General features: G+C 39.9%; 1 protein-coding gene across 1 annotated transcript; it reads left to right on the forward strand.

Moving 5' to 3' along the window:
- The first annotated feature begins 12,291 nt into the window (after positions 1–12,291).
- NPY4R2 (neuropeptide Y receptor Y4-2) lies at positions 12,292–25,842 on the forward strand. The gene is made up of 2 exons (XM_021539993.3): positions 12,292–12,502; positions 18,055–25,842. Exon 2 carries the CDS (start codon positions 18,171–18,173, stop codon positions 19,302–19,304), a length of 1,134 nt encoding a protein of 377 aa, XP_021395668.1. The 5' UTR covers positions 12,292–12,502; positions 18,055–18,170; the 3' UTR covers positions 19,305–25,842.
- Positions 25,843–26,234: the final 392 nt, after the last annotated feature.

Below are 26,234 nucleotides of genomic sequence, written 5' to 3' on the forward strand. Positions count from 1 at the left end.
TTTCTCCACCATCTGCCAAGTCCTCTTTGATGTGGATCTACCCGTTTACTACGACAAAATAGGAGAGGTTCATTTCCTGCCTAACCCAAGACACCGCATAGAGCACTCTGCTCTCTCTTCTGCTCCAAGTTTCAACATGGAAACAGATGATTTTACCTATTGCATCTAGTTTTGGAACACCAGAAGCACAGCAGGGACCTGGCTCCCTTCTCTAGCAAGGAGTCTAGCTATGGGAAGACAATAAAACCCTCAAACCTGGAAGAACAAACAGAGCATACAAAATTCTGCTTTGAACTTCCCACTTTTGCCAAGTTGTTTTGCCCTGATATTTCTCTACTTCAGCATTCACAGCTACAGTGCCATACAAAGAATACATCCCCTAGCCTCAAAACTTTTAGAACATAACACCACTAGATTCACGAAGTGGAAAGAAAATACTCACAGGGAAGTTTCCTCCACCATCCTGTCAGTTTAAAGGTTTAGAAGGCTCTGCAGAACCTTGAGGGGCAAATCCCAGGTAGAGCAGAACAGGTTGTGTGCTCTCTTCACCCTAAATTTCCCTTTTATCTCCTAAAAGTGCACACCTTCCCTGCTAGAAGGGGAGGCAGTTTTGGATAGCTGGCCTTCCTCTTCCAGTAAGTCTTTTTAAGGCAAGCCTTTTAAATATTAGAAAGGTGTTCTTATTTGAGAAATGAAATCCAGTGCTTAGCCTACCAAAGCTTTTAAATCAAACACCAGAACACACATATAAATCTGATGCAAGTTTTCCTATTAAACAATGCTTATCACTTGAAGCTTAATGACTTTGTACCCATTCATATTTTGTGTCCAATAAGATTTTTGCCCTGATCTTGAATGAAAATCCAACTTAAACAAGGAAAGCGCATATCTCATTTGCATTGTGCATACCAAGGAAGCCATAGATTTTCAGTTCACATTCTGTTCTATGCCAATTTTAAAATCTCAGAGAAATTCAATTCATTAGAATTTTGCTTATTTACTTTGCTCTTAGTTAACTCTTCTGTTGGTATGCAGGAAAATTTGCATTAGCACCTTTTCAAAGCCTGAAAGTTTCTATTAAAATCCAATGTTGTGTGCATGTTCCCTTGGTTTATTTAAGGGTGAAACTGATTGGAATTGATATGCTTTATGAGGGGTATATACATGAAACTGTAGAACACACAAGTCATATGACCGATCTAAAACACACAGCAAGCTTGGGTTACTTTAACCTTTTTCTCCATAACTCAAAATTTTGTTTTCACATTTTATTTATCTCAGGTCTCAAGCACTGACCCATGCTCTTTACACTTCTCCAGGGCTTCAGTGCTTTTGCACAGCCAATGATTCCAGTAGATCTCCATTAACGATTGCTGATAAACTGCACTGTGCTTTTTGCATAACGTAAAAGCATCAGGAAGTCAATCTTGAATCCTATTTACAGAGGGAAGACAGCACAAGTGGTGGCCAGACTGCTGCTGCAGCACCCCAAATAAATAGCAGACCATCTTCTCACTGAAAAGTGCCAGTTCATACAGGTAGTTTTTGGGAAAATAATAAATTTCATTTGATTTCCCAGGAGCTGCATGAGGACTAGGTGTAGGGTCCTATCTAATGACTCACTCCCATGAGATTAGCTAAAAATGGAGTCAGACAGTTGTCAGAACCAGCAGGAATATTAGTTTCCTTTATTAACTTCTCTAAAACAGATTAACACAAACTGTTTTGAGGTCAGGTCAAATTTCTTTTTGTACTTTAACCCAATTTTGAGGCCCACCATAATGTTTAGTAATTAAATAATACATAGATGTAGTTTTAAAACACAGGGTAAGGTAATAGACATCCAGTAGATCATGTCTAAAGCCATTAAAGTCTTCAGAAGAAATGTTTTCAATGTGGGCAAGTTGTAATAAAGTTATAGAGTTGACCCTAGTCAGAGCCTCGGTGATATGGAGCCACCATCTCACCACCCCTCTGATTCACGGGGGAATCACAGCCCAGTCCCTCCAGCTCCAGGCCTCTCCTCAGAAAACACAGGATCCTTCTAATTGTCAAAATCTTCCCAGGACAGAATTGCCTCTTTGGCTTGGCTCCAAGTCCCTGTTTTAGCCAAACCATTCCATGATTTGACCAGTTTACTTTGGCAACTGCCCGGACAGATGCAGGAGCGAGACAAATGGGGAAAGGAGGTGCTGGATGTTCCTCTCCTTGCTTCACGGAACACAAGCAGGGGAGGCACATTAACTGTTGCTGTTCCCCCACAAGCCAGTAAAGGAAGTTGTTTGACTTAAGTCAGTGTATCTAGAACTGGGCTTCAAGCACTTCTAGCACAACCGAGCTCAAGGGAGAAGGTACAGAGGGAAAGCAGCAAACTGACATAGTCACTGTGTCTTGAGGTACTCAGCCTGCTCCTAGACTGAGAGAACTTATCCTACCCTTAAAAGAGGATCTGTGCTTAACAAAGCAGCCCCAGAAAACGACTTCATTTACAACTGCACATCAGAGAATCCTCTCTCCCCCTTGTTTTAATCTTTTGACATGGAAAATCTTGTTTGTCTCAAGAGGAAATGTCCAGCAAGAAGGTGAACAGAATCAGGCTCAGTCTTTGCTCCAGATCCCACAGACAACTCACTCAATGTCAATGTTTCAGGCTTCCATAAGCATTTGGGTTTTTATTCTCAATTCATCCAAGATGCTTTAAGCTGTCCTTTTTTTTTCTTTTTTTTTTTAGGACACAGTGGGACACAGTGCACACAGAACACTTTAATATACACTTCAGTTTCAGGAGGTAGAGGTAAGGCTAACCAGGCACCTCTGGAAGCAATAGCCTCAGTCACACTTCAGTTTCCTATTTTATATGTATATTTTTTACATATAAATGTATTTGCCTATCTGAGAAAGACCAACAATTATATGAAAGTTATTAATACAGTTAATTTCTCTCCAAGGAGAGAAGGATAACTAACTAACTAAAAAATAATTTTAATTAAGAGAATGATTTGGAACCCACCATGCTCTTCAAGTCAGAATTGCTTATTACATTTTCCTGCAATTATATTCTTATTGGAGATATTATCCACTGTAACAGTTATTTCTCTTCAAGATACAGCACAAGATTTATCAAGAATTATAGCAGGGACAGAGAAGAAGTATTTCTGGCCTTTTGCTATACTAGACCCTAATAAATTAGTTTCAATTAAAATAAAACCAAATTTGTATAAGAGCTTTGTTATGCTTTCACCTTGTTGCCTTTGCTAACAAGTTACTTTGAGCAGATAATTCCCATCAAAGAGAAACTCATTTATTTAAAAACTATCAGAGAGAGTATTTCCTCAAAGCACTTCATTAGACATAACCATTTCCTGCAGCAGAACTGCACACAGAGGGCACGATCTACCAAAATCATAAGGTTAACACAAAACTTGAGAGCTGTACTGCAAAGCTAAAAGTAAGGTACAACAGGAGCTCTAAAATCTCTTGGTAAGTTCATGCAAATAAATAAAGAATGATTCAGATGTCCTGTCACAACAAACAGTGGCCACCTCCTCCTCAACTGTTACTTGACTCCAAATCCCTCAGGAGACCACACTTGTTCTGCCATTTCCCCCTCTGTCCCAAAAGCCCTTTCAGTGCAGCTTTGTTTCCTCTAGCTGTTTGTCAATCAGTGGAAGCTAATGAGTTCAGGCATACCAATCAAGTGCCTAATTAAAGCCAGGTGTGCTAAAAGAGCCATGCCAATGGAATTAATGCAACTCATTAGGCTGGGAATGCTCTGGCAACTTTTGAAACTTGTTATGTCTATGCTCCAATGCAGTAAAGCTGTGAATCCCTGCAGCCACAGTGATATGTCCCAATTTTTCTGGCTGGTTCTGAGAGGCAGCCTCATATACTGTGTGTTTTAACAGTCTAATGTCACAAAGACCTGGACACCTATGGTAAGATATATATTGAAGGAAATGCCCTCATTTTACTGTTGCAGAAACACACTGCTTTTGGTGTCTGATTCCAGCTGTGTTTGAGGCAGGACATGCATACAGTGAAATAAAACTGTAACTTTTTCTTTCTTTGCCTTCCTCAGTCCTTAGCATTGCTTCTGGACTGAGACAATACACATCTCATCTCATTTTTGCTGCCAGAAAAGTGCTACCTCATCAAGCTGATCTGCCTCTAGTCCCCAGGCCTGGCTTTGCTTCAACAGCTGAGAGACACATAGCTACAGCTAGTTCCTGCAAGGCTGCTAATGCTAAATATGGATGTAATATGTCTTGTATAAAATAATTGAAAATATAATAAATCAGGCTGAGAACACTGGACTTTCCACACCACTGCACTGAATGAATTACCTGTCCTGTACCTCCTCACAGCAGGTCAGTTGAACAATAGTGTCCTGTCCCCACTGGTCCTTGATGGCCTGCCAGTTCTGGAGGCACTGCTTTCTGGTGGTCAGATTCTCCACTGACACCAGTGCTGATGCAGAGCAACCAGTGTATCTACTGGAGTTTCTTCAGATTTACACCAGCACAATGGAGTTCAAGATGTCAAAGTATGCCAGTGCCCAAAATGAGCCTATGCAAGACTTTTTGAGGTGCCACCTTCTGATCGATGATCGGAACAGGTTAGAGCGTCCATTGGGAACACATGCACCATCCCTTTGCACTGACCATTGTTTCCTCACTGTATATAAATCGACACTACTCATTATTATATGTGACCAGCCCATGCAAGTATGGTAAGTTATCAGCTTTGTGTGTGTGTATCTATGTAATATTTTTACACTAGAAGTATTGTTAAATTTGATTTTATTTGGAATAGTAGGACTCATCCATAACTCTGTGCTAGACCTTTGAAAAAACCCACTTAATTTTAATAAAAGATCCTTGTTTTCTTTCTAGAAATACTTGCTTGTTTTTTGCTTGATCCTTCTCTTCTCAAGAACTCTGTGTATTCCTGCTCGCTGTTACCTTAGACCAGCCAGAAAATATGGTAAGAATGGCAAATATATTAGACATCCCTGAAACATTAATTCAGAGATGTAAAGGGTTTTTTTCCTTAGAAATGTTGGAATAGCATGCTCTTTGCTGAGGAATGATCCAAACAGCTGCTTACTCAGGAATCAACCACCCAGAGGTATCTCTGGACTGACAGATTCCATAATTACACTCTGGGCTGATGTATGACTGAGGTACTTGCCTATGTGGCGAAAGCCCATGAACTTTTAAGCAGCATTGATTAATCTGAAGGGGGCATCTGACACTATAATCAAAGCAAAGACATCACAGCTGTTGTTTAAATAGGGTTTAGTAGCACAAGGTAAAGAACTGGGGAGGAGGAAGGGGTGAGAAAATAAAATCAAACCTGTGTGCTGCATACAAAACAGGGCAGAAATATTCTCCTGTAGCCATAAGCGAAGGTGTTTTTCAGATGCATCGCAACAGCAGAATAATACACATCTGCTATGTTGGTTGCAACATTTGATCATACTGTGTCACATGCTCACGCACACTGCAGGAGCAAAGACAGGCTACCTTTTGGGCAAAGCACAGGTTAGGCTCTTCCCCAGTGTGAATCTACAGAAATCAGTGCTTTGATTTCCACAAATATAAGACTGTGGTCTACATCTGTTGATTTACTGACCATTATTTTCTGGTGTGTTCATTCAGGGTGCCTGTCAGACAGAAACCTCTATGTTTTTGGTGCGGTGTGGAAGAATGAAGATTGTTTCCAGTGCAGGTGTAAGATGGGTGCGATGACTTGCTGTAGCTTGTAAGTTTACCAGAATTATTGTTTGTTTATTCAGAAACTGATTGATATATTCAGACTCACAAAACCTCATTGAAAGAATATAGTGACATGTCATACTCATGAGACCGAAACTCCTTTTCCTGTTTCCCAGTTAGCTCTAATCATGGCCAGCAGAATAATCAGTCAATCACACATACTTTTTGGGGAAAAAACATAATGAAACACAGGGTGTTCCCAGTACACAGCTCTTCCTAATCACCTAGTCCTACTTTTGATTCTGGTAGTAACTGGGTATGTGGTTCCCCTTAGCCTCTGTTTTCTTGCTCTTTCTATTCATCAGCTTGTCTCCAGATACCTAAACACCCCACAAAACAGGAACCTGTGGGTTTCTGCAGCTCTGCACCAAACACTGACCTGCCTGCAAGCAGATCCATCTATTCAGATATTCTAACATCCTTGCCATTCTGTCAAGATCCCAAATTTCCTCCTTATCAAAACAGGACATACATACTAATAATTTGCTTTCTTGTGTGTTTCTGCCTATGGATAACAGCATCTCATCAAGCAGAGCTGTGTCTTCCAGAATAGTGATGTAAACTGATTATCTCCCCAGGAGACTAGAAAAATACTTTTTTTAAGGGTGGTGGGGAGGTTCGAGAAATGTCAGGATCCATCCCCCTATAGGCCACCAATTGTTGGCATCGGTGCTTGACACCAATCAACTGACCATCAATTTATCATTCCACTGTAAGACTTTCATACCTTATCTCTGAGAGTTCTCACAGGTAGCTTCTTGCAACACTGACTTCTTTTCTTTCTTCTGCACAGCTGTCTGACTTCTTCCTTCCCTATCACAACTGTCTAATCCTTTCTGTCCCTAGCAGCACATACTAACCCTTTCTATCCCTAGCATGACCACCAAACCCTTGCTCCTCACAGCAGCAGCCAACTGACTCCAATTCTCCTCTTTTTTAACACCCATCCCTGTTGGACCATCCTTATTGGACATAGCTGTGATCTATTAAGGGCAGGCCTGTTCCTACTCTTGGGTAATTAGCACAGCTGCAACTCCTCAGGGGCAAGTTGTCTTCAGCACTATCTGTATTCTCCTGCAATCCATCCTCCCACAGAGAAAGAGCCCCATAAGTGATCCGTGAGGAAGACTACACTCCAAGGAACTTTTGGAGGAAAATATTCCCAGCTTTTCTCAGCCAGAAGAGGGAGGAAGTTGGCCTGTGCTGAGAAGAGGCCCAGCTGGGAATCATTCATGCTGAAATGATTCAGCATGCTGTAAATTGTTTTTATTATCAAGAAAGTTTTAGTTTGATTGGGGAAGACAGAATTAATTTGTATTTTGCCTTTGTGTGGGAATTTATACTAATCTTTAAGAGAATGACTAGGGAGAATTGCATTTAAACAAGAACAAACATTGGGAAATCACTTCATCTGTTAACAGGCACAATCTGGGCTCTGTATTCCTCCTATCATAGCCCATAGTACTTGTTATGTATATCCACAGGCCAAGTCAATCCATGGTTGCTACAGGATGTAGCTCAGTGAGTATCCTTCTCAAACCATGCCTCAGCTGCCTATTTTCTCTTTGTCTTTCTCAATTACAGGGTTGTAGTCCCCAAGAAGTATGACAGGGTGAACTGTGTTGGCCTATTCCATAAGAAAAGCTGTTCCATCCGCGTGGTGAAGAAGACTAATCCTGAGATAAATTGCAAAGTCTACAATGGAATTGGATAAGACCACATGATGCATTTCTCCTCTTTCACACCTATCCCAGAAGCTGAATACGCTCTGCATCAGCAAGCAGCATGGTTTCAAGAGAAATGAGTTTGCCTCGTGCCTTTCACAGCTCTAATTGCGCCATATCTATTTCATTTCTGATGCTAGTTGGTTTGTCTTACACACATTTGTGTAACCAAACTACCATAGGCTTTTTTCCTGTTGGGATCCAGAGTTAAATACATTTTCTCATACATTAAATCACTGTAGTCACTGATTGGTCTCCTTGAAAACAGAAGAATTCATGGTGTCTATAAATGTTTGTAAATCTAATTATTGGTTTGGAAATCATCTAGCTTTCAAAGTAACAGGCATTATATAAATTGTCAGACACATGGACTCATTATGCTATTACACTTATTGACATTCACCCAATGACATGTGTACTAGAAGAATGGGATGAAACAAACCAGAAACACAACCCCTTGAAATCCTCCCCTCACCTTGGTGCCCTGTGTAGGTCAATCCATTAATGCAGATGCACAAGGGAACATATTCTCCTGGAGATGACTGGTACATTACAAAAATGGCAATCCCATGCCTGAGAGTCCAACATCCTGCAAAAAAGTGCCATATAAATAGCTCTGTAGCCTTCCATACCAGGGTAGAATTTCCTGCAATAATCTTGCCTAGATCAAAGTCCACTGACAAACAACCCCATGAAAGCTGTTTTTATAGGAAACCTAGACTATAAATCATGTTTAGCCTGTAGACTTCAGGCATTACACTGTACCTGGTGCAAAGTCCATAAAAGTAGTTACTATGAGAAATATCCTATAAAATCTATTTATACAATATTAAGAGCAATTATAAAGAGTGCTGTACAGCTTAAAAGACCCAGACAAATAATTTGAGTGTGTTAAGTTTATTCAACACTAACGTCATAGTGCTTTTCCTCATCTGCCTTTCCTCTACCTTCCTGAAGTGTATTACAGTTAAATATTTCATCTGATGCAAACAACAACTTCTTTCAATATCTGCTGTGGAAAACCACAATCACATGGTCTATTTAAAGTGTGGTGCTGAGAACATACAAGCAGAAAACCTGCATGTAAGGAAAACAGTTGCCAATTATCAGTAAAAACCCATCTATGGCAGTCAAGAAGGTGATTTCAGAAAGCAGGTAAAATGAGAAACACAATTCCTCTTTTTAAATTTTTGGAGCTCAGGGACAGTTAGAAGAAAAAACAGCTCCCTTTGATGATATCCCCCTGTGCCTTCTTGGGACCAATGCCATGGACATCCCTGCATCTGGCTATGACCAGTCTGGGAGGAATAGATGTCAGAGGGGCCCTCACTTCTCTACTTGAGGAGGTTGACTCAGAGGATCTAATTCAGTTATATATATATGTGTGTGTGTGTATTTATGGAGGTAGATGTAGATACAGATATATATATATATATATATATATATATAAAGGGGTTATGATATCTGCTTCCTAAATGCTAGATTCATTTATAAGAGCCTGTCTAGGGACACCTAGTAATAGGCTTACTTCTCTGAACATCATTTAAGCAGCTCAGAAAAATTCATGTGAAGATACATCAGTTTCATAGCTCCCCCCCATGGAATGAAGGTTACGAACAAATTGAGAATGGCTGATAATGGTTGAAATAGCAATTCTGCTTCAGAAAGAAGTAGAGATTCTCACAAAATGAAGCCAAACCAAACTTCTGTAAAATATCTACAAGGATGCCAGGTAGCCCTAATAAACTTAGTATACACATGGACTATGTACTGTTCCATAGTACATTTTCTCCACATGCTTTTGTCATCAAGTGCCTAGTACTATTCTTTATGGATATTGTTTGCTCACTGTTTAGCAGTGCCAGAGAGAGCAGAACTCCAGATGCTGGAACACAATTAGATTTGCTAAATGTACTGTAGCAGAATTGGCCTCTGAAATTTCATGCTCAGAGGAAAGAAGGAGACAGAGTATCAGGACTCCTTTAAGGAAGGCTGATATGGCTGAAGATCTGACACAGGATTGCTGGAGGAGACCCTCAAAGCATCCAGAGAGCAGCTTTAATCCCACTGCTGTCAGTGACAATCCTGTCACTGCAGGGAAATGCTCAATTGCACCCAATGCTGGTTGGTAGAGACCTTGCTGTCACCATAACCACTTGCAGGAAGGAGTTATTTGGCCAGAGCAGAGAGGACTATTTCTTCATGCACCTGTACCCCTTTGAAAGGTGCTGTCTCCATGGAGTCCTACTGGTTTTGTAACCAGCTGCAGTGCAAGCAGGACAGCTCTTCAATACCTTCTCATAACAGGAGCATGTGCTGTGGGTGGAGATTGGGAACAAGACTTCTTATTGCTCTCTAGGAACTAAGACAGCCCCATGCCATGCCAGCTACACTTTCAACAACAAATGGGACTGGTCCACTGACAGCACTTAACTAGCAATAGCTGGCACTACAGTACTTCCACACTGCTTCCCAATGTGGAATTTCCTTTATTATGCACCCTCATACAAATATTCTTGTTCATTTCTCAAGTCTTAATGGGCTGGGATCCTCACGGATTCTCTCTACAGACTATTGTTCAATAGCTCCCACTGGGAACTCAGCCATGGCCAGATACAAACCAGCCAGCTCAAGTACCAGAACCCCTTTTAGCGAGGTGCTGAGCCCAGATCCACCTGAGGAAATTTGCGTCAGCATCTTTGTCTTGCTGCTGCTGTTCTCACTCCAGGGTAACTGCAGTACTGCCCTCTCTGTGCTACAGTCTGGACAGCTGCTTCTTGGCAGCTCCAGCCCCATTGCACCTCTTGGCTTACATGCAACAGCAGCCACTGAGTGTAAGTCCCAGATCGACAAATGTCTGCAGGTTTGGAATGACTTAAGTGCTGCTCTTATATGAATAGTGAGCATTTTCATCCTGCAATTTGGATGCGATATGGAAAGAGCATGTGTGTAGCAGGACTCTAATGCAGCCCCTTTCACCTCACCAGAATGGACAGGATCTTGCTAGAGAAGTTCATCCAAAAATCTGTCACATCCCAGATGCCATAGCACGATATGGGTGACTAAGTTGTTTCCTGGTCCCTGGGCAGCAGAGACCCAAGCAGTGTTTCAGGAACCATGATATAGCTGTCCTCTACTGACTTTAAAAAGAGAGCAGATGTTTATTTGCTAGTTTGCAAACTCTGCCCAAAAGTCTGAATTGAGAGAATAAAAGTTGTGCAATATATCTTTAAATGTTTGGAAGGTGTGGAGGCATGGCTGGTTAAGGAATGCTGCAGCTGAGGGGAACAGAAGAACAGCTTTGCAAATCCAAATATCCCTCAGAAAAAGGCCTGTCTGTTTCCTAATGGTTTTCCTCCCCTTTCTTTAATGCTTTGAACAGCAGTACAAATAAACATACGATAAATAAATTAAGGAAGAAACAGAAGTGTACAAGCCAGCCAAATAAATAATTTCAGCTTCTCTGTCTCCAGTAAGATAGGAAGAATCTTTTACTTCCTGCAAAGCTGGCCAGAAGCTCGAGATCTGTGTGGGTGATGCTTTCTCATGCTGAGCACAGCCTGCATGTCCTTTCCCATCACCAGATCGGAAAGTGCATCTCCAGGGGTGCCTGGGTGAAGGGGAAATGTTGGGATATGGGTTGCTGGTTTAAACTAGCTGGTAAACAAAGCCTCTGAAAAGGAGGCTGGGGAAAAAAAAATAACACAAAATAAGAAGCAGCTGAAGCAACCCCTGATTTAAAAATCATTAACTGTGGACAACTGTCCAGTTTACACCATTCATTATATATATTCCAGGTCTATGCTTCTCTGCACCATAAGACATAAGAAATGCCAAAACACTCTATATCCCTACTTCTGCTTTGCTTATTTCTCTAATGAGAAAAGCTGTCCCCTAAGCTCTTGAAGTAGATCACATCTGTAATAGCTGTTACCAGAAAAAATTAGAGGAAAAAGTACAGTACAAATGAAAAACTGTCTTCACTGTTAGTTTAGTTCACATGAGCTTGCACTTATTTTAATATTGATACTTTTTATTTCTGTTAACATACTACATGCCTACAAATAAAAATACACTTTTGCTACCACTGATTATCACAACTTAAGAAAGGCTCCAGAACAGCATTAGCCACTGGACTAATTACATAGCTGACTATAGCTTAAAACCATTTTTATATAAAGACCAAAATTAGGTTATTCTGGTATAGCTGTTGGAAATATTCTGTTTGTGTATTTTCCCAATGCAAGAGAAAAAATTTGCAACTCTGATTTCCACCTTGGCTTTAACCTGGAAAAAAAAAAAAAACAAAACACAGAAATCTGGCACTTCTACAAACCCCTTTCTCCACTTTATTTCCACCTTTCTCAGTGGTCTTTAATTTCTGAGTTCTTTTCCTGTGTAACAGTGTGTCTCTTCCCCATTCAGAATCTAAGGACTTTAGTGTGCACCCTTCTAAAAGAAAATTTCAGTATCTGTCTGTGATGGAATGGGAAATCTGAGAAAACTGGTACTGGCCTCCTTAGTATGAGGCAAAATTCTCTTTGGAGCCCTACAGAAATCTTGCCTCAGCAAGGAGAACAGGTTTAGGCTCTATGTCTGTATTTTGTCTCTTTGTTTTCACTTGAGATCACACTCATGTGCAGCACGGGGGCATGCTGTGCTCCAGATACTACACAGCTCTTTTCTGAAATTGTTATTCTGCTCAAGTACCCCTAGAATTTGTATATTTATACAACAGCAGAGGGAGCCAGAACTTTAAAGTCAGACCATAATCATAAGGCAGAATTCATTGGCTAAATTGAAGGGAGGGAAGGACAGAGGGCGGATAGAAAGGGGGAGAGGGAGAGAGATGCCATCCAAATTACCTACAGAAACAACCAGCACGGCTTCTCTCCTGGATTGCAAGGGCACAAAAGATCTTACTTCACTCTTACAACATTTCTGCTTTCTCCCAGAACAGAAATGTGCACCACCAGCAGCGATTCTCTCCATCAGTAACTGGTAAGGATTTTCTAAATTATCTATATCAGATTGTCAGGAGCTCACATCTCTTTACTATAGTTATCACCTGTTATTGTTAAAAAAGCAGGTGATTATGTTTGATAAATGAAGACTGACTTGTCATGAAAGGCCCAGCCCTTGTATCTACTGAGCAAAGCTTTGCAACCTTTTGGGGTGCAGGAGGGACATGGCAGCTTCTTGGGGGCCTTTGCATTTCAGTGTGCTCACTGCCACCCTGTGGTGTGACAGAAAGAACCTTCCTGGGTGCCTCTGATCGCTGGAAAACATTTCTTATCTCCTAGTCCCTGAGATTTCTTGGTCATCACACAAACAATGCAGATGCAGGCAGGATAAAACACATCACTCTCCAGATATCCTGACTGACTGTCTGCTGAGGTGACCATTGCAATGTTTTATAGATTCACCACTTGCTTTGGTAAAGATCACCTGTGTAAAAATATATATTTTTTTGTCTTGGGTAGCAAACATGTCACAAAGGCCATTACTCTTAAGAAATCTGGGACTAACTACCATTCTCCAGTCTGCTGATTTGCTATTCACATTTTACCTTTGTGAACTGGCTCCATGTCTTTGGTACGGTTGTTATGAATTTAACCAGAAAATAAAAAGTTGGAGTAAATGCTTTTGTAAAACTTCCCTGTTTTCTACAGGATCAGAGAAGATTAACTCATAACAAAATTTCATAAACTCCAAAAGCTTAGAAAACATGCAGATGTTTCCCCTCAGAAAACATGCAGATTTGAGAGGGGGGAAAAATAATTCCTTTTCCTTGATATTTATGTTATAGACTTGTAACATGTTAATATGCACAAGTTTTTCTATACCCTAATTATGCAGGTTCTAGAATTTTTTATCCTGTATAGCTTTTTTAATGACCTAAGATAGTTTCTCCCAATATTTTTTCAATAAAAAGCTAAAAAGAGGCGAAGAGACCATCATTAACTTTCACTGTATTGGGTCCCTCATGGATTTAACACTGTTATGGGATGTCTTTGCAAACTCAGTGACATGTTTCCTCTTCTAGTTAAGTGTTGCTTTCCTGGGAAGCTTGGCTAATAACAGCCAAGTGATTTTTAACTTTTCTTTAGTATGTAAGGCTAAACAGGCCAAATCTGCTTTACTGAGATATTGTCATTGGCAGCCAAAAGGGGATACCACTGTCAGTCAGTCCCCACTACCTCAGTTAATACCTGTACTATAAATTCTGGTAATCTGTTGAACCTTTCCATTGCTCCTTTTTTATTTTTATTTTGTTATTTTTATTTCTTCCTAGCAGACAACAGGTAGCTTTACTCCCAGTAATTGCTGCAACTCCTTAAATAAATAATACAATCACTGCATGTCTTTAGGAATTGTTTCTCTCAGAATGCCAGTTGTTTGAGCAACTGAGGTAGATAAGCAAGAGCTTCTAAGTACCAGATAATGAAGCCAGACACTGCAAGCATGTTTTTTTCTTTGACTAATGTCTGATGTGGAAATTGGCTTCCACTGTCCATCACAACTATGGAGACTGTTATTTGATTACAGGCAGTGGATGATCACGATCAGCTTTGCAAAAATGACCCACCCTTTTCCAGTGGGCACTAGAACCAGCATCTGTAGCAGTCCCCTGCTTTATCCTACCTCCAGGAAAAAAGTTTTTCTAGGGGTTTTCATAGGATGTCTTTGAGTCCAGAGGTTTCTCAAAAGAGCAGTCATGCATTAACTTCTTGAAGCCACTTAGGGTCTAGTAGTCTCCTTGAAACTGAGGGTTTTATTTTCTTCCCTGACTCATTTATGCAGAATTCCCTTTCCTTTAATGAATTTTTCTGGGGGTTACAGGATAATGCTCTGGGGCAAGACTTTTGAGCTGACAAGTGATAATTTGGTTTCTTTTTTTTTGAGATAAGCTGAGTGATATTTGTTACTTTAGAAGGCTGTCCATGACAAACCCTGCAAATTTTGCCTGTTCTTCTTCCTTGCTTCCAACACAAATAGAAGAGTGATAAATGTCTACAAAAGATGTATGTGGGGAATTGAACTTAGACTAAGATTAATTCTGAATATTCATTGTTTTCTTCCTTCTGTATCCTGTTAATTTGTTGCAGATTTTTGTGATGCTTTTTAGAGAAGCTGTCTCATTCTGCATTAAGTAGAGAAGAAACTCTCATAAACATCTTAGTTTTTGTTATTGAACTCTTTCCCAATATTCATTAAGAGTACTGAACAGGATTCCTCTTTCTTCTTTAAAGACAAATGAGCAAAAAACAGGCAAAAATCTTTCTCCCTCAACAAACAGATTTAGGAGATATACTTCTTACTCGTACAAGCCAAATAAATATTGCTTCACTTTCTGGGGAAAAAAAGCTGTTTTTCTCTTAGACCATAATCTCATTGGTATGTTTTCTGCAGTAATAACAAACCTTCAATACAATGAGGCAACTAAGACCCTTGTTCCCACTGCACTGGTGATTCGCTGTATTAGCTCACCTTTGATTCAAATGTCTAAACAGAATATGCACACCTTGCTTTTTACTGGCTCTTGGTTTAGAATAAACTGAACGGCAACCAAACACCTTGAAAACCAAACACATCACTTGGGAGTGACTACCCTTGAGGATCCGCCACCCAAGGATACCATGATAGGATGCATGGGTGTAAGGTCACTGCAATAATTTTTTTCTGTTTTTCTGGGACTGCTTTTTACATTATGGTTGCTAGAACAAGAGTTAAAGAGGTCTACAGACATAGGTGATCTATGCACTGACTTTTCCCAAGACATCATGTTGGCAGGTGGTTTAAAGCACCTCATGGTGCATCACAGATTCCCTTGAGACAGTGAACAACTCATGTCCCATCTCCCTCTCACAGTCCCCTTAGCTGTGACAAGAAGGTGATAATTCCTTATTTACCTCTGGGCAGTACCATAAGAGTGAATGCCCAGGAAGTGCCTGCCAGTCACCTGGTGGGGGATACCACAGAATGCAAGGTGTTAGAAGAGAGGGAGCTCCTAATCCAACAAGACACATTGCAGAACATTCAGAGATGCTCTTTATCCCCACCACACTTACCATCGGTGACCAACACACAGCCACACTCAGTCTTTGGTATTTCTCTTGGAAATAAACCTGTGGGATCTGGCTTCTGCTTTTCAGGTGGCTCCACCACCTTCCTTTTTCCTTCAGCATTATTAGTTCTCACTGTTGCTTCAGCATATGCAAGTGTCTGGGACCCTTGAGAGGGCTTACTCTGTGGACACAGATGTTTGTAATAACTGCACATATTTTCATATTTTTGAAGCAACAAAAGAGAACCATGTGTTTGTTGTTGAGGATACTGTAGCTAAGGACATGAGGCTGGGACCATAGTAAAAAGCTCACGTGTTTTGTTTACAGCAAAATCTATTTGTCCTGTCCAAATGCCAGGACTTATCTCTTCTGACTGGTACAAAATATTATTGCAAGCTGCCCATCCCTTAGCTCTATTTTGCTTGCAGCATCTCCACAGGCCAGCAATCATTAAAAACAATGGGGCTGGTTGAAGGTTTTTCATTGTATATCCGTTTTCTCACAGACCACCATACCCTCCTCATATGTGGAAATGGAATCCATACATCACCATTGCTGCTTCTTTTTCTTCCAGAAAATGTATCAATCTGTTCACATGGATTCGGCAACAACACAAAAATGAGTGGACAGAAGGAGTCATGTCTATATCCTCAATTTGGAAAATCTTCTTTGCCCCTCTTTAATTAAGTTTAAACTACTGAGGAAATGAAGACTGTGAGAAAGAAAGGGCTACTATATTTTGCTTGTGTGACTGTCTTTACTACCTCAGATGGATATGGATAGATGACAGAAAGATAAAGAGAGATAAAGTTAGATAGATCAACAGGTCTAGCAAAGGAATAAAAGAATTTACTGTACTTGTTCATGATCCCAAACAATGATCCCAAAGCATCCTTTCATTTACTGCACACTATTGATTTCTTTAGTTCCTGAGAGGTAACATCTCTAGAAAACAATAGAATTCATAATGGGGAAGACAAGGCAAAGAAAAAGATATAGGATAGCAGGTGCTTTTTGTACAGTACTGGTTATCTTTAGGCATGCAATTGTTTAGCAATAAATGCTACTTAATTGAAGTGTTAAGCTCACTATACCATGTTTTTTATGTATTCATACCATGATCAGTTGTTTTTTTCTGAATCTCAGACATTTTTCACCATCCCACAAACTTGAGCGATGTTTAATCATTGAGGAAAGTGTCATGCAGTGGTTAAATAGTGTCACTCCCCAAGTATTTATTTACTTTTCATACTACAAGCCCTTGTACAGCACAGAACTGCCTCTGGCCTGATGAGAGCTCCCACCAGTCAGATTTTTTTTCTTTGGTTCCTGGACACAGAGGATTTGGACTCGAGGGTCAGGATTGTAAAGTAGCCTTTGCTATGGCTCACAGGAGTCATCTGGGAGAGTCGAGGCAGTTCTGTGACTGAGACTTCCAAAAGTATGCAGCACCAATTAACTCCATGTGTTTGGCTCCCTGAATCCCACTGAAAGACCCAGCTCATGGCTTGCAGCAGTGAGTTTGAAGTAGACCTGTCTGTGCAGGAACACTATCTAGCAGATAGAACATGCTTTTACAACAAATTTGTAAAAAAAAAAAAAAAAAAAAAAAAGAAGACAAAATTATGCTGAGGAAGAATCAGTAAAAATCTTCCCAGAAGGAATTAAAAGATACTATCAAAATCAGTCACTTTTAAAGCCAAGATGAGGGAACTGGACTGTATTTCTGATAAACCCTGTCATGGTCACATTAGAGGAGATATCAGTGCTTCATGGGCACTGGAGTTCATCTGGAATGAGGAAGCAAGAAATTTGGACTGCAGTTCCCATGACCTGTCACAGCTGTATAGAAGCTGGGAAATGTTGAAATTGTTTTGAATTATTTTAGACTTTTAAAAAATTTTCCCATGATATTCCTCCAGAGAATGAGCCTGAATTTTTGCATGGTGATTGTTTTGCACAAACGTGAGTTCTGGCTGCAATTACAAATGCATTTCACAGAAAGTATTTTAATGTTGGCTTTGTGTACCTAATATGCCTTGCTTTGCACATTGATATTTAGCACAGCTGAAGGTAAATGCAGACTCAGAATGTCCTCTGTCCAGTTTTGGATCAGAACCTCGCAAAACCAGAATTGCACACAATTTTACCCTGGTTGGGTTTTGATCTGGTTTTCTTGTAGCACTACTCTGCTGCATTAGTGATGTTCAAGATACCACACTGAGCGAAATAATGAAGTTAAGATGTCCTTAAATCCATGGGACAACCTCACAATGAATAAACATAGTCATAATTCAATAGACTTTGCACAGACTTTCATACTACAGTTAGCAAAGGGCTCCATTTTATGATCTAATAAACTATGTAAGAGGGAGCTGCAGAATATACACAAAATCCCTGGCATTTGCTTCCCTGTCTCCCTCTTTACCCTTTTGACTAATTTCTTGCAGCATAACTAAACATATTTTTTCTTTTTCTTTCCAGATATACCCAGACCTTCCACAGCCAGACAGAACAGATATAACACTTTTAGGCTGGCTCCAGAAGACTCAGACTCTGTTTGACTGCCACCCTTTTGGATAAATATTTTGGGATTCAAGATGAATAAGACAAGGGCTGTTAATGATATTTTTCATTTCCTGATCAACAAGAACTGGAGCTCAAGCCGAAGCTTTCCTATGAACATTTCTAATCAGTGCATGAACATCACCGACCTTACTGTCTTTCTGGCCACCTCTTACAGCTTGGAGACTGTTCTGGGCATTGTGGGAAACATCTGTCTGATTGCTGTCATTGCCAGGCAGAAGGAAAAGGCAAATGTCACCAATATCCTAATTTCCAACTTAATAATTTCAGACTTGTTTATGTGTCTTGTCTGCCTGCCTTTCACCGTTGTTTACACCATGATGGACTACTGGATATTTGGAGAAGTCATGTGCAAAATGACCTCTTTCACTCAGTGCACAACTGTGACAGTATCAATCCTTTCCCTTGTCCTTATTGCTCTGGAAAGACACCAGCTCATCATAAACCCGACTGGCTGGAGGCCAAATACCTCCCAAGCCTACCTAGGAATTGGAGTGATTTGGACTTTAGCATGTCTCATGTCCCTACCCTTTTTGACCACATCCATCTTGTCTAATGAGTTGTACGAGCAGCTCTCACACTTCATGAATTTTTCCACTGATAAGGCAATATGTATCAACTCGTGGCCTTCTGAGCAGCACAAACTTATCTACACTACCACTTTACTCCTCTTGCAATATTGCATCCCTCTGTTCTTCATTATCCTTTGCTACCTGCGTATCTACTTACGCCTGCAGAAGAGAAAGGACATGTTTGAGAAGAGCGAGTACAGCAACCGAGCAGTCCAGCTGAGAAGAATAAACATTTTGCTAGCATCCATGGTTGCTGCTTTTGCTGTTTGCTGGCTACCACTGCATGTTTTCAACACCATTGTGGACTGGAATTACAAAATCATTTCGCCTTGCCACCACAACCTGATCTTCTCATTGTGTCACCTGGTAGCTATGGCTTCTACCTGTGTCAACCCTGTTATCTATGGTTTCCTAAACAGCAACTTCAAAAAAGAAGTGAAGTCACTGATTCTGAGCTGCCAGCATAATTCAGTAACTGCCTCAATGGAAGAATATGATCATTTGCCTTTATCCACCATGCAGACTGAAATTTCCAAGGGGTCACTGATGTTGAACTGCAGGCACAATTCTATTTAATGAGCAGAAAATATTTCAGAAGGTGCACTGACACCACACACCAATTTTTACCTGCGGGTATATGAAGCAACTGGTGATGCCACAGCTGGGATGTGAACAGGAAGCCATCACTACCTGAGTTTTGGAAGAACAAGCCCAGTAGTGTTGTAAATGTTCACAGTTGCTGCTGTGGTGCACAAGTCTTTGTGTTACTGAGGTCGTACAGACACTGAGGAGACTGGGCTGATGTATAAGCAGCTGCTCTAAGATCAGTGGCTAAGCTGTGGCTGCATAGAGACTGACACAGGTTCATCAGTGAAACTCATATCTCTACCATGGCTGCAGTAGAAAACCAGATTTCCAGTTTCATCACTGCAGGCTGCCAAAAGTGTTGGAGAAGTCTCTCTCAGTTTTTCAGTATTAGTAAGATTTTTATGCACAGCTGACACACCAGTAGAACAGAGATATGTAAATATCAATTTCATCTACCACCTCTCGCAGCCCATAAAGTTACAGTAATCTTTCAGATCTTCATATAAAACAACTGCCTGTTTCCATGAAACTTCACTCTCTGCCATAGGCTTGAGAATAGTCATTGCCTCTGCAAGTAGGATCAAGGAACAATGACGCTGGTATGTAAAGAAGACAGTCATTTATGAAGGATGGCAGCAAATGAAAATGTTATTTGATGGATTAAACTCAAAATGCATTGAGATGTTACTGAGAACTATTTTAAAGCATGTGAGAAATGAGTCAGTTCCCGCTGCTGTCAATCACCAAGCTCTGCAATGCTAAAACTTCATGCCATGATGGTACAAGATGGCCAAATTACAGGAGTTGTTGGAGGACTTGGTAGTAACATGACATTCTGCTTCAGCATCTTCTTGTTACTTTAATTGCAACGTATCAATTCAGAAGGTCAAAATGAGCATGAAAACTTGTTTGTGGAAATCACATGTTTCCAGAGTGGCTACACTTCCAAAGAAATAAGCATATGCATGGAGAATTAGAGTTTTCTTAAAAAATAAAACCCGATATAAGATATCAGTCCCACTCACTGGCATCAGCAACACAAGTGAATCTGAAATTCCAACAAATCAATAGAAGGTCAATGAAAATACACAGGTGGAATCCAGGTCAGGCTGAAGCCAAGCCAAATAGGTAGTACTGTCAATTGCTCCAGTAAAATGAAGGTCATGTTTTTTCACAGCGTGTTATTTGTAGCCTTTGTTTATGAAACCTACAAACTATAAACTCTTTTTAACCTCTGGAGCCAGAGAAATTGCTCAGTGACTACTGAGAAACCAAGGCATGCCCGAGAAGGCCATACTGAGCTACAGATTAAAAAAAAACCAAAAAACAAACAAACAAACAAAAAAAAACCAAACAAACAAAAAAAAACCAAACCACAACAGGTAGCAAGTGCAAAAAGGAGATCAACCAGCTCAATGCTAATGAAATACTTAAGCATATTCTGTCCTGATTTCCTAAACTAACCTTAGCAGAATACTGGACTAGGTGGCCAGCTGAAGTAATTTCAACATGATTTATGCTCTGATAAGCAGTGGTTACTTGCTGCAGGTTTGCATGGAGCTGAAGATATCCAGTGTATAATTATGCAAACAACTAGAAATTGTTGGCAGATCTCTAATTAGACAAATTGGTATAAAGATAGGTGAGGAAAAGACTTCCTCCCATGCTGTGAACTGACAAGAATATGGATTCTGAGCAGAGTATCTGAGGACAAGAGCTAACCCCTATGTTATAAGGCAGCAAGAGCTATCATAAACCCAGCTGGCAGAAATAAAAGTTAACCCCTTGCCATGAGCTGGGTGCACAGATTTCAGTGGTAAAACTTGAAGTTTGGCCTTGAATTCTTGTGTACTACCCTTTAATTCTGGCCAGAACCTCTGTATCTTAGTAAGATACTTTGTGTGTGATTACCCTTTATATCTTCCTCAACTATGTGGTAAGACATTTTTGCTCTTTTCAAATGGATTCCAGCTTTCTTTTATTTTCTTTGTGACTTGCTATGCCATGCTGAGAAGTTGTTTCTTTTGATTAGTTTGCATGCAATGTGATTTCTAGACTGGACATTGAGTCTACTAGAAATACAGAATAAGAGGACTCTTATATTAGATGCATCTTGAAATTTGCTACTGTAGCAGAAATCACCATGGGCTGCTGAGTAGCACAAAATACAGCAGCTCCTCCTAATCATCGTGAGTTACCTCAAAACTGTGCTTTATTACTTCAAGGCTTAAATACTATTTCAACTTTGCCATTGTTTTGTATTTAGAATCAATCTAAGTAATTGAGCAATTCTGCCCAGTTTTTGCACTTGTTAGAATTCCAGCACTTAGCTAAGGTGTCTGTAAAGCTATTTTAAGAATAGTCTGCTAAACACACAGAAAATTACCTGATACATGGTCTTAAGTATATAACTTTTCAAACACCAGTGTCTTAAACAGAAACACAATTACTTTTAGCATTTGAACTTCCATAAACCTGTCTTTGTCACTAATTCTAAGTGAAAACTTTTGGAACAGTGCTTACAGTATAGCAGAGACCTGCCACTAGAGCAGCGCACTGGCATTGTGCATCAGATCCAAGTTCTTCCTGTAAAGGGTAGAAACATGGGCGGGATCTGACACTGTTTAACTGTAATTCACGTGGCCATTTGTTTCCATGAACACAAGTAGATACATAAAGCAAGCAGATCCAACTTTACACTAACACAAATGGATGTTATTTTCCTCTCGTGATTAAGCAAAGAGTCAAGTTCAGAGTCAACTACTGTTTATTGCTAACTGACTTTGGACTTGATAAACTACAGGATTTAAACACTAAAAGCCACCAAACTGCACCCATACATCTAACTGCAAAAATGCAGATCCTCAGAACTCCCAACCAGCTGCAGTCTATCCATCTACTTAACATCTTGAGATACATGTTTTTCAACCTCTAGAATTTCCTAAGTAACTAAATAAACTTTAAAGAAAACATACAAAAATAAATATATCTAGGTACCAAAGGACTGAATATGTAACAGGAAAGCTGCCTGTACCAAGCTTCTGTGCATACACCAAGGCTTATGCTGCTGTGCACAGATGCAGTAGAGGATACTACCCTGTTAGTTTTTTAAGAACTTCTGTAGCAACTGTTCCCTGTTCCCTCTGAAGGCAAAGTCACAAGGCTGGGTGCAATTATGCCTGCATAGTTGATAGAGCCATTTTATTTGTGACTTTGAGGCTTTATGCAGCCAAGGGAGGCTAGGTTTCTTTGGTCCCAGCAGAAGGTAACAGAACAGAAATAGCTTACATACCTCTTATCGATTTGTAAATAACAGGTACTGTTAATGTGTAAGAAGCATTGAGCATTTTTGTGTCCATAGTATACAGTGATTGTTTTGGGTATACTCTCTAAAGCTCTGCTACTGAGTCACAAAAGCAATGATGGAGAAATAGGCAGGAGTTGTGCAAATCATGAGTTCCTACAATTTTGAGACCTTACACTGCCTTTTTTAAAAAAAGTTGTTCATAATCTTGCCTCTTGTGGCACATTATAAGAAGTCAGTAAGGTTTTCAGAGCAAGAGAACAACTTATTGTGTGATAGAAATAGCACACTACAGGAAATCTTATAATAACAAATAAAGTAATATTGTCTGTGTTACTTCTCTGTGCCTTCTTCTGTAAAATGATGTAAGACTCTCCACAGTATAAAATACATAAGATTTAGTCCTCAACTAGTGTTTATCAAGAGAAAAAAACTGTATGGTGTGATAAGAACCACTGATGTGTGAAGGATTAATAATTTGACACATTATTCCAAAGGACAATGGTGCAGTGCAGCTGACAATGGGGGACAGGCAAGTACCAAAAATTCAACATGGTACATTGGAATATTCTGATGCCAGAGCTCAAATCATCTTCACATACTTTTCAGATTGCACAGGAAGCTGGGTCCTATGTGGTACAGTGTCCTGAACCCCAACCAGAAGCACAGCCAGAAAGTAACTGTCACTGCTAGGATGGAAACCAATGTGGGACATTAAACAAAATTTTACTGAACTTCATAAAATGCTTTGACTGGGTTAAAAGTATTGGTAAATTTCTCTGATTGGGTTACCTGGCTTGACAGAAAGTAAACCAAGGTACTAGAAATAACTGCAGATCATGCTGTTACCAGGTTTGGTTTAGTACACTTGCATACACAAGGAAGAGTGCAATAGCAGTATCTGTCTGCCTGCACTGGTGGCGTGTGGCATAAGCTGCCACAGGGGCTGGCAGCAATGTTGTGACAGCCATCAGTCAATCTGCAGTGTGGGTTTGCTGTGTGCAAACAGAGAGTGCACACACATGTGAGGACTGACACTCAGTGAGAGATTATTGTGAAATAAGATGTCATACCCTGAGGACCCCTTCAGAGATGCTTTTGCTTTGACCCAAGTGTCTTCTCACAAGATCACCTGGCATTTCAGTTTACAGGCCATTCTCTTCAAGTTTCTTATCCATCAAACACTGGCCTGATGTTCATATCAGTATTGATTTCAATGTAAATTGTTGATGTGTAATCTGGGTTTGTACTGTACGAGCATCAAAATCCACAGAGCCTGTATGATCTTCCCTCCCTTTCTCAGTTTGTTCTATGAAGTCACTTATTTGAATTCAGGAAGTCATAAGTAGAATAAGCCTGAGATTTATACTTCTGTACTATGCCTTTCCTGCCAGACAATGCTCATTAGGCCTTAGTCAGAATTGTTTTGTTGTCCTTCCAGTAAATGCTTATATAAAGCCCAGTAGCAGCACAGAGATTTTATGATGGAAACCTGTGTTGAAATTTAATTCCAGAGATGTCTACCTTTTCTTTTTTCTTTATAGAACTTTAGTTGATGACACCCATCACCCCTTGGTAAAACAATACTCAGTTAAATAGCGCCATAGGATTCATCACATATGATAGGAAGTATTTTGTTCAATAGAAATTGCAACACAGATTACCAGAGATAATACTAAAAAAATAGCCATGATACACATAAAATGACGGCATAATAGTAATATGAATAAGTACTTTCAGAAGAATATCACAAGATGCAAACTGACAGCAAAAAGCTGGATTTTCAGCCAAAAGGTATGCTAACAGAGAACATGGAACTTGCACTGTAAGTCTTTAAAATAGAATTCACTATTAAATTCACTGATAAAAAATTCTGTCCTTTGAATATATTAACTTGAGTTCATGATTTTCTGTGTCCCTTATCCAGTCTATGGGAATATGAATCCTCCCTGTTGGGAGCTAGTGGGCAAATACCTTCATCATTCAGAAGTATTTGTCTTGATTCTATTTCTACAAGGTGATGCATGTAAAATGCACTTGTCCAATGCCATGCCTTTAGTAAGCTAATGAGCATTGATTCATGTGATTGATATGCCGACTTAATGACTAAAATTAATTACATGCACCATATATTTCTTTATATTAAAGCTAGATTGTAGAAAAGTTCCTGTTGTCCTAAATACCAATATAACCACTTTCTGAAAGACCCTGCATTCACAGTAGAGAGCTAAAAAATGCAGGAAAGTTATGTTCTTCTCAGCATCTATGTTAAACTCAAAGGAATTTACACAGTCAAGCAAAGACTTTTGTTAAAACTCACAAATACACAGACTGCTCCAGGAGCATAACACACACGTACCCCCAGGGCTATGTTTTAGGAAGGATCCCAGGCTATAAAAATAGCAGAAGCTGACTAGCACTGTGGTAAAGGTTTTTAGAACTGGTGAAATGAAATCATACCACCAGTCCCATTTAAAATTCAGCGTGTGCTGAAATCCATCAGGGAAATGCAGCCACACGGTCCCACATTGCGCAAGGTCCTTTCATAATAGCCCATATTTCCACAAGCCCCACGCTGCATATGACACAACACACAGGCATGCACAGCCTCCCCACAGCCAAGCTCATCCCCTTGAGCAGACAAAAGGACCTTCTGCTAAACCTACAAACTGCTAATACAGCTCCTCTGCCTCAGAAGTAGTCTATGAAAGGTGGTTCTTGAGAGAATGAATGCTTCCCATGCGCAGCAAGGAAAAGTTTCATGGCATTGTAGTTGCATTCAGCATCTGGGCGAGTTGCTTACAGACACTCCTAAATAAGGGAGTATCTCATTGTTTGTGGGAAGGAAGCAAGGAATTACTTGGCTGGAACAAAAGGAAGTGCTCTACCTGTATTTAGAGCAACAGGCAAAGTATTTGCAAACAAACCCCTCCAGCTCATGCTCAATTATTTGTACTGCAAAATGAATATATTACATTACAGATTTGCAAAGGTTAAGGTTTAAGCGAGGACAATTTGAGGTTTTGTGTCTCATAACATTTTCACTGATCAGTTTTCCATAAACCACAATTGGTTAGAACTACAATATGCACAGCATTCCAGGATTAAAATGTACAAATGATCTATCATAAACACACAGTTTCTCAGGATCTGGGCCTTGGAACAAATGTACACAGTGCATTTTAAAAATAGGTCTTTAAGAAAATTGTTTTGTTTTGTTTTTTTTTTAAATTTCAAACAACTAACAAGGACAAAATAGTCCCTCGTTTTGCAAACAGGTTGAATGAAGTAAAAAAAAATGTTTACTTCAAATTATGTGAGGAAGAAGAGTGGTTTGGTGTTAAATTTTCTAGTGTGCAGTACTTCCTAGGTCAACATATTAGTTTCACTAGAAAGAACAGAAAGGAACAGCAATGATAAACACTGCAAAGCACACAGGAGTGCACTGCTGTGACTGGTAAATGGTATGGCTGGTGGCAGTTCTGAGCTGCTGATAGCTTCTCTTTAGTTTAATAAGGAGGAACGTGCCTTTGTTTCAACCAGCTTAACTCAGTATCAATTTTTATAAATAGAATTCACCTGAAAGAGCTAGAAGGCAGCATCTGAGCACACAG

This window comes from Lonchura striata, chromosome 6, assembly GCF_050655825.1.
Source record: "Lonchura striata isolate lonStrDom1 chromosome 6, ASM5065582v1, whole genome shotgun sequence".
In the NCBI taxonomy this organism is placed as follows: domain Eukaryota; kingdom Metazoa; phylum Chordata; class Aves; order Passeriformes; family Estrildidae; genus Lonchura; species Lonchura striata.

Bases quoted from the DNA above. Each gene is read 5' to 3' on its own strand.
- NPY4R2 (XM_021539993.3), top strand. From the start codon at position 18,171: ATGAATAAGACAAGGGCTGTTAATGATATTTTTCATTTCCTGATCAAC.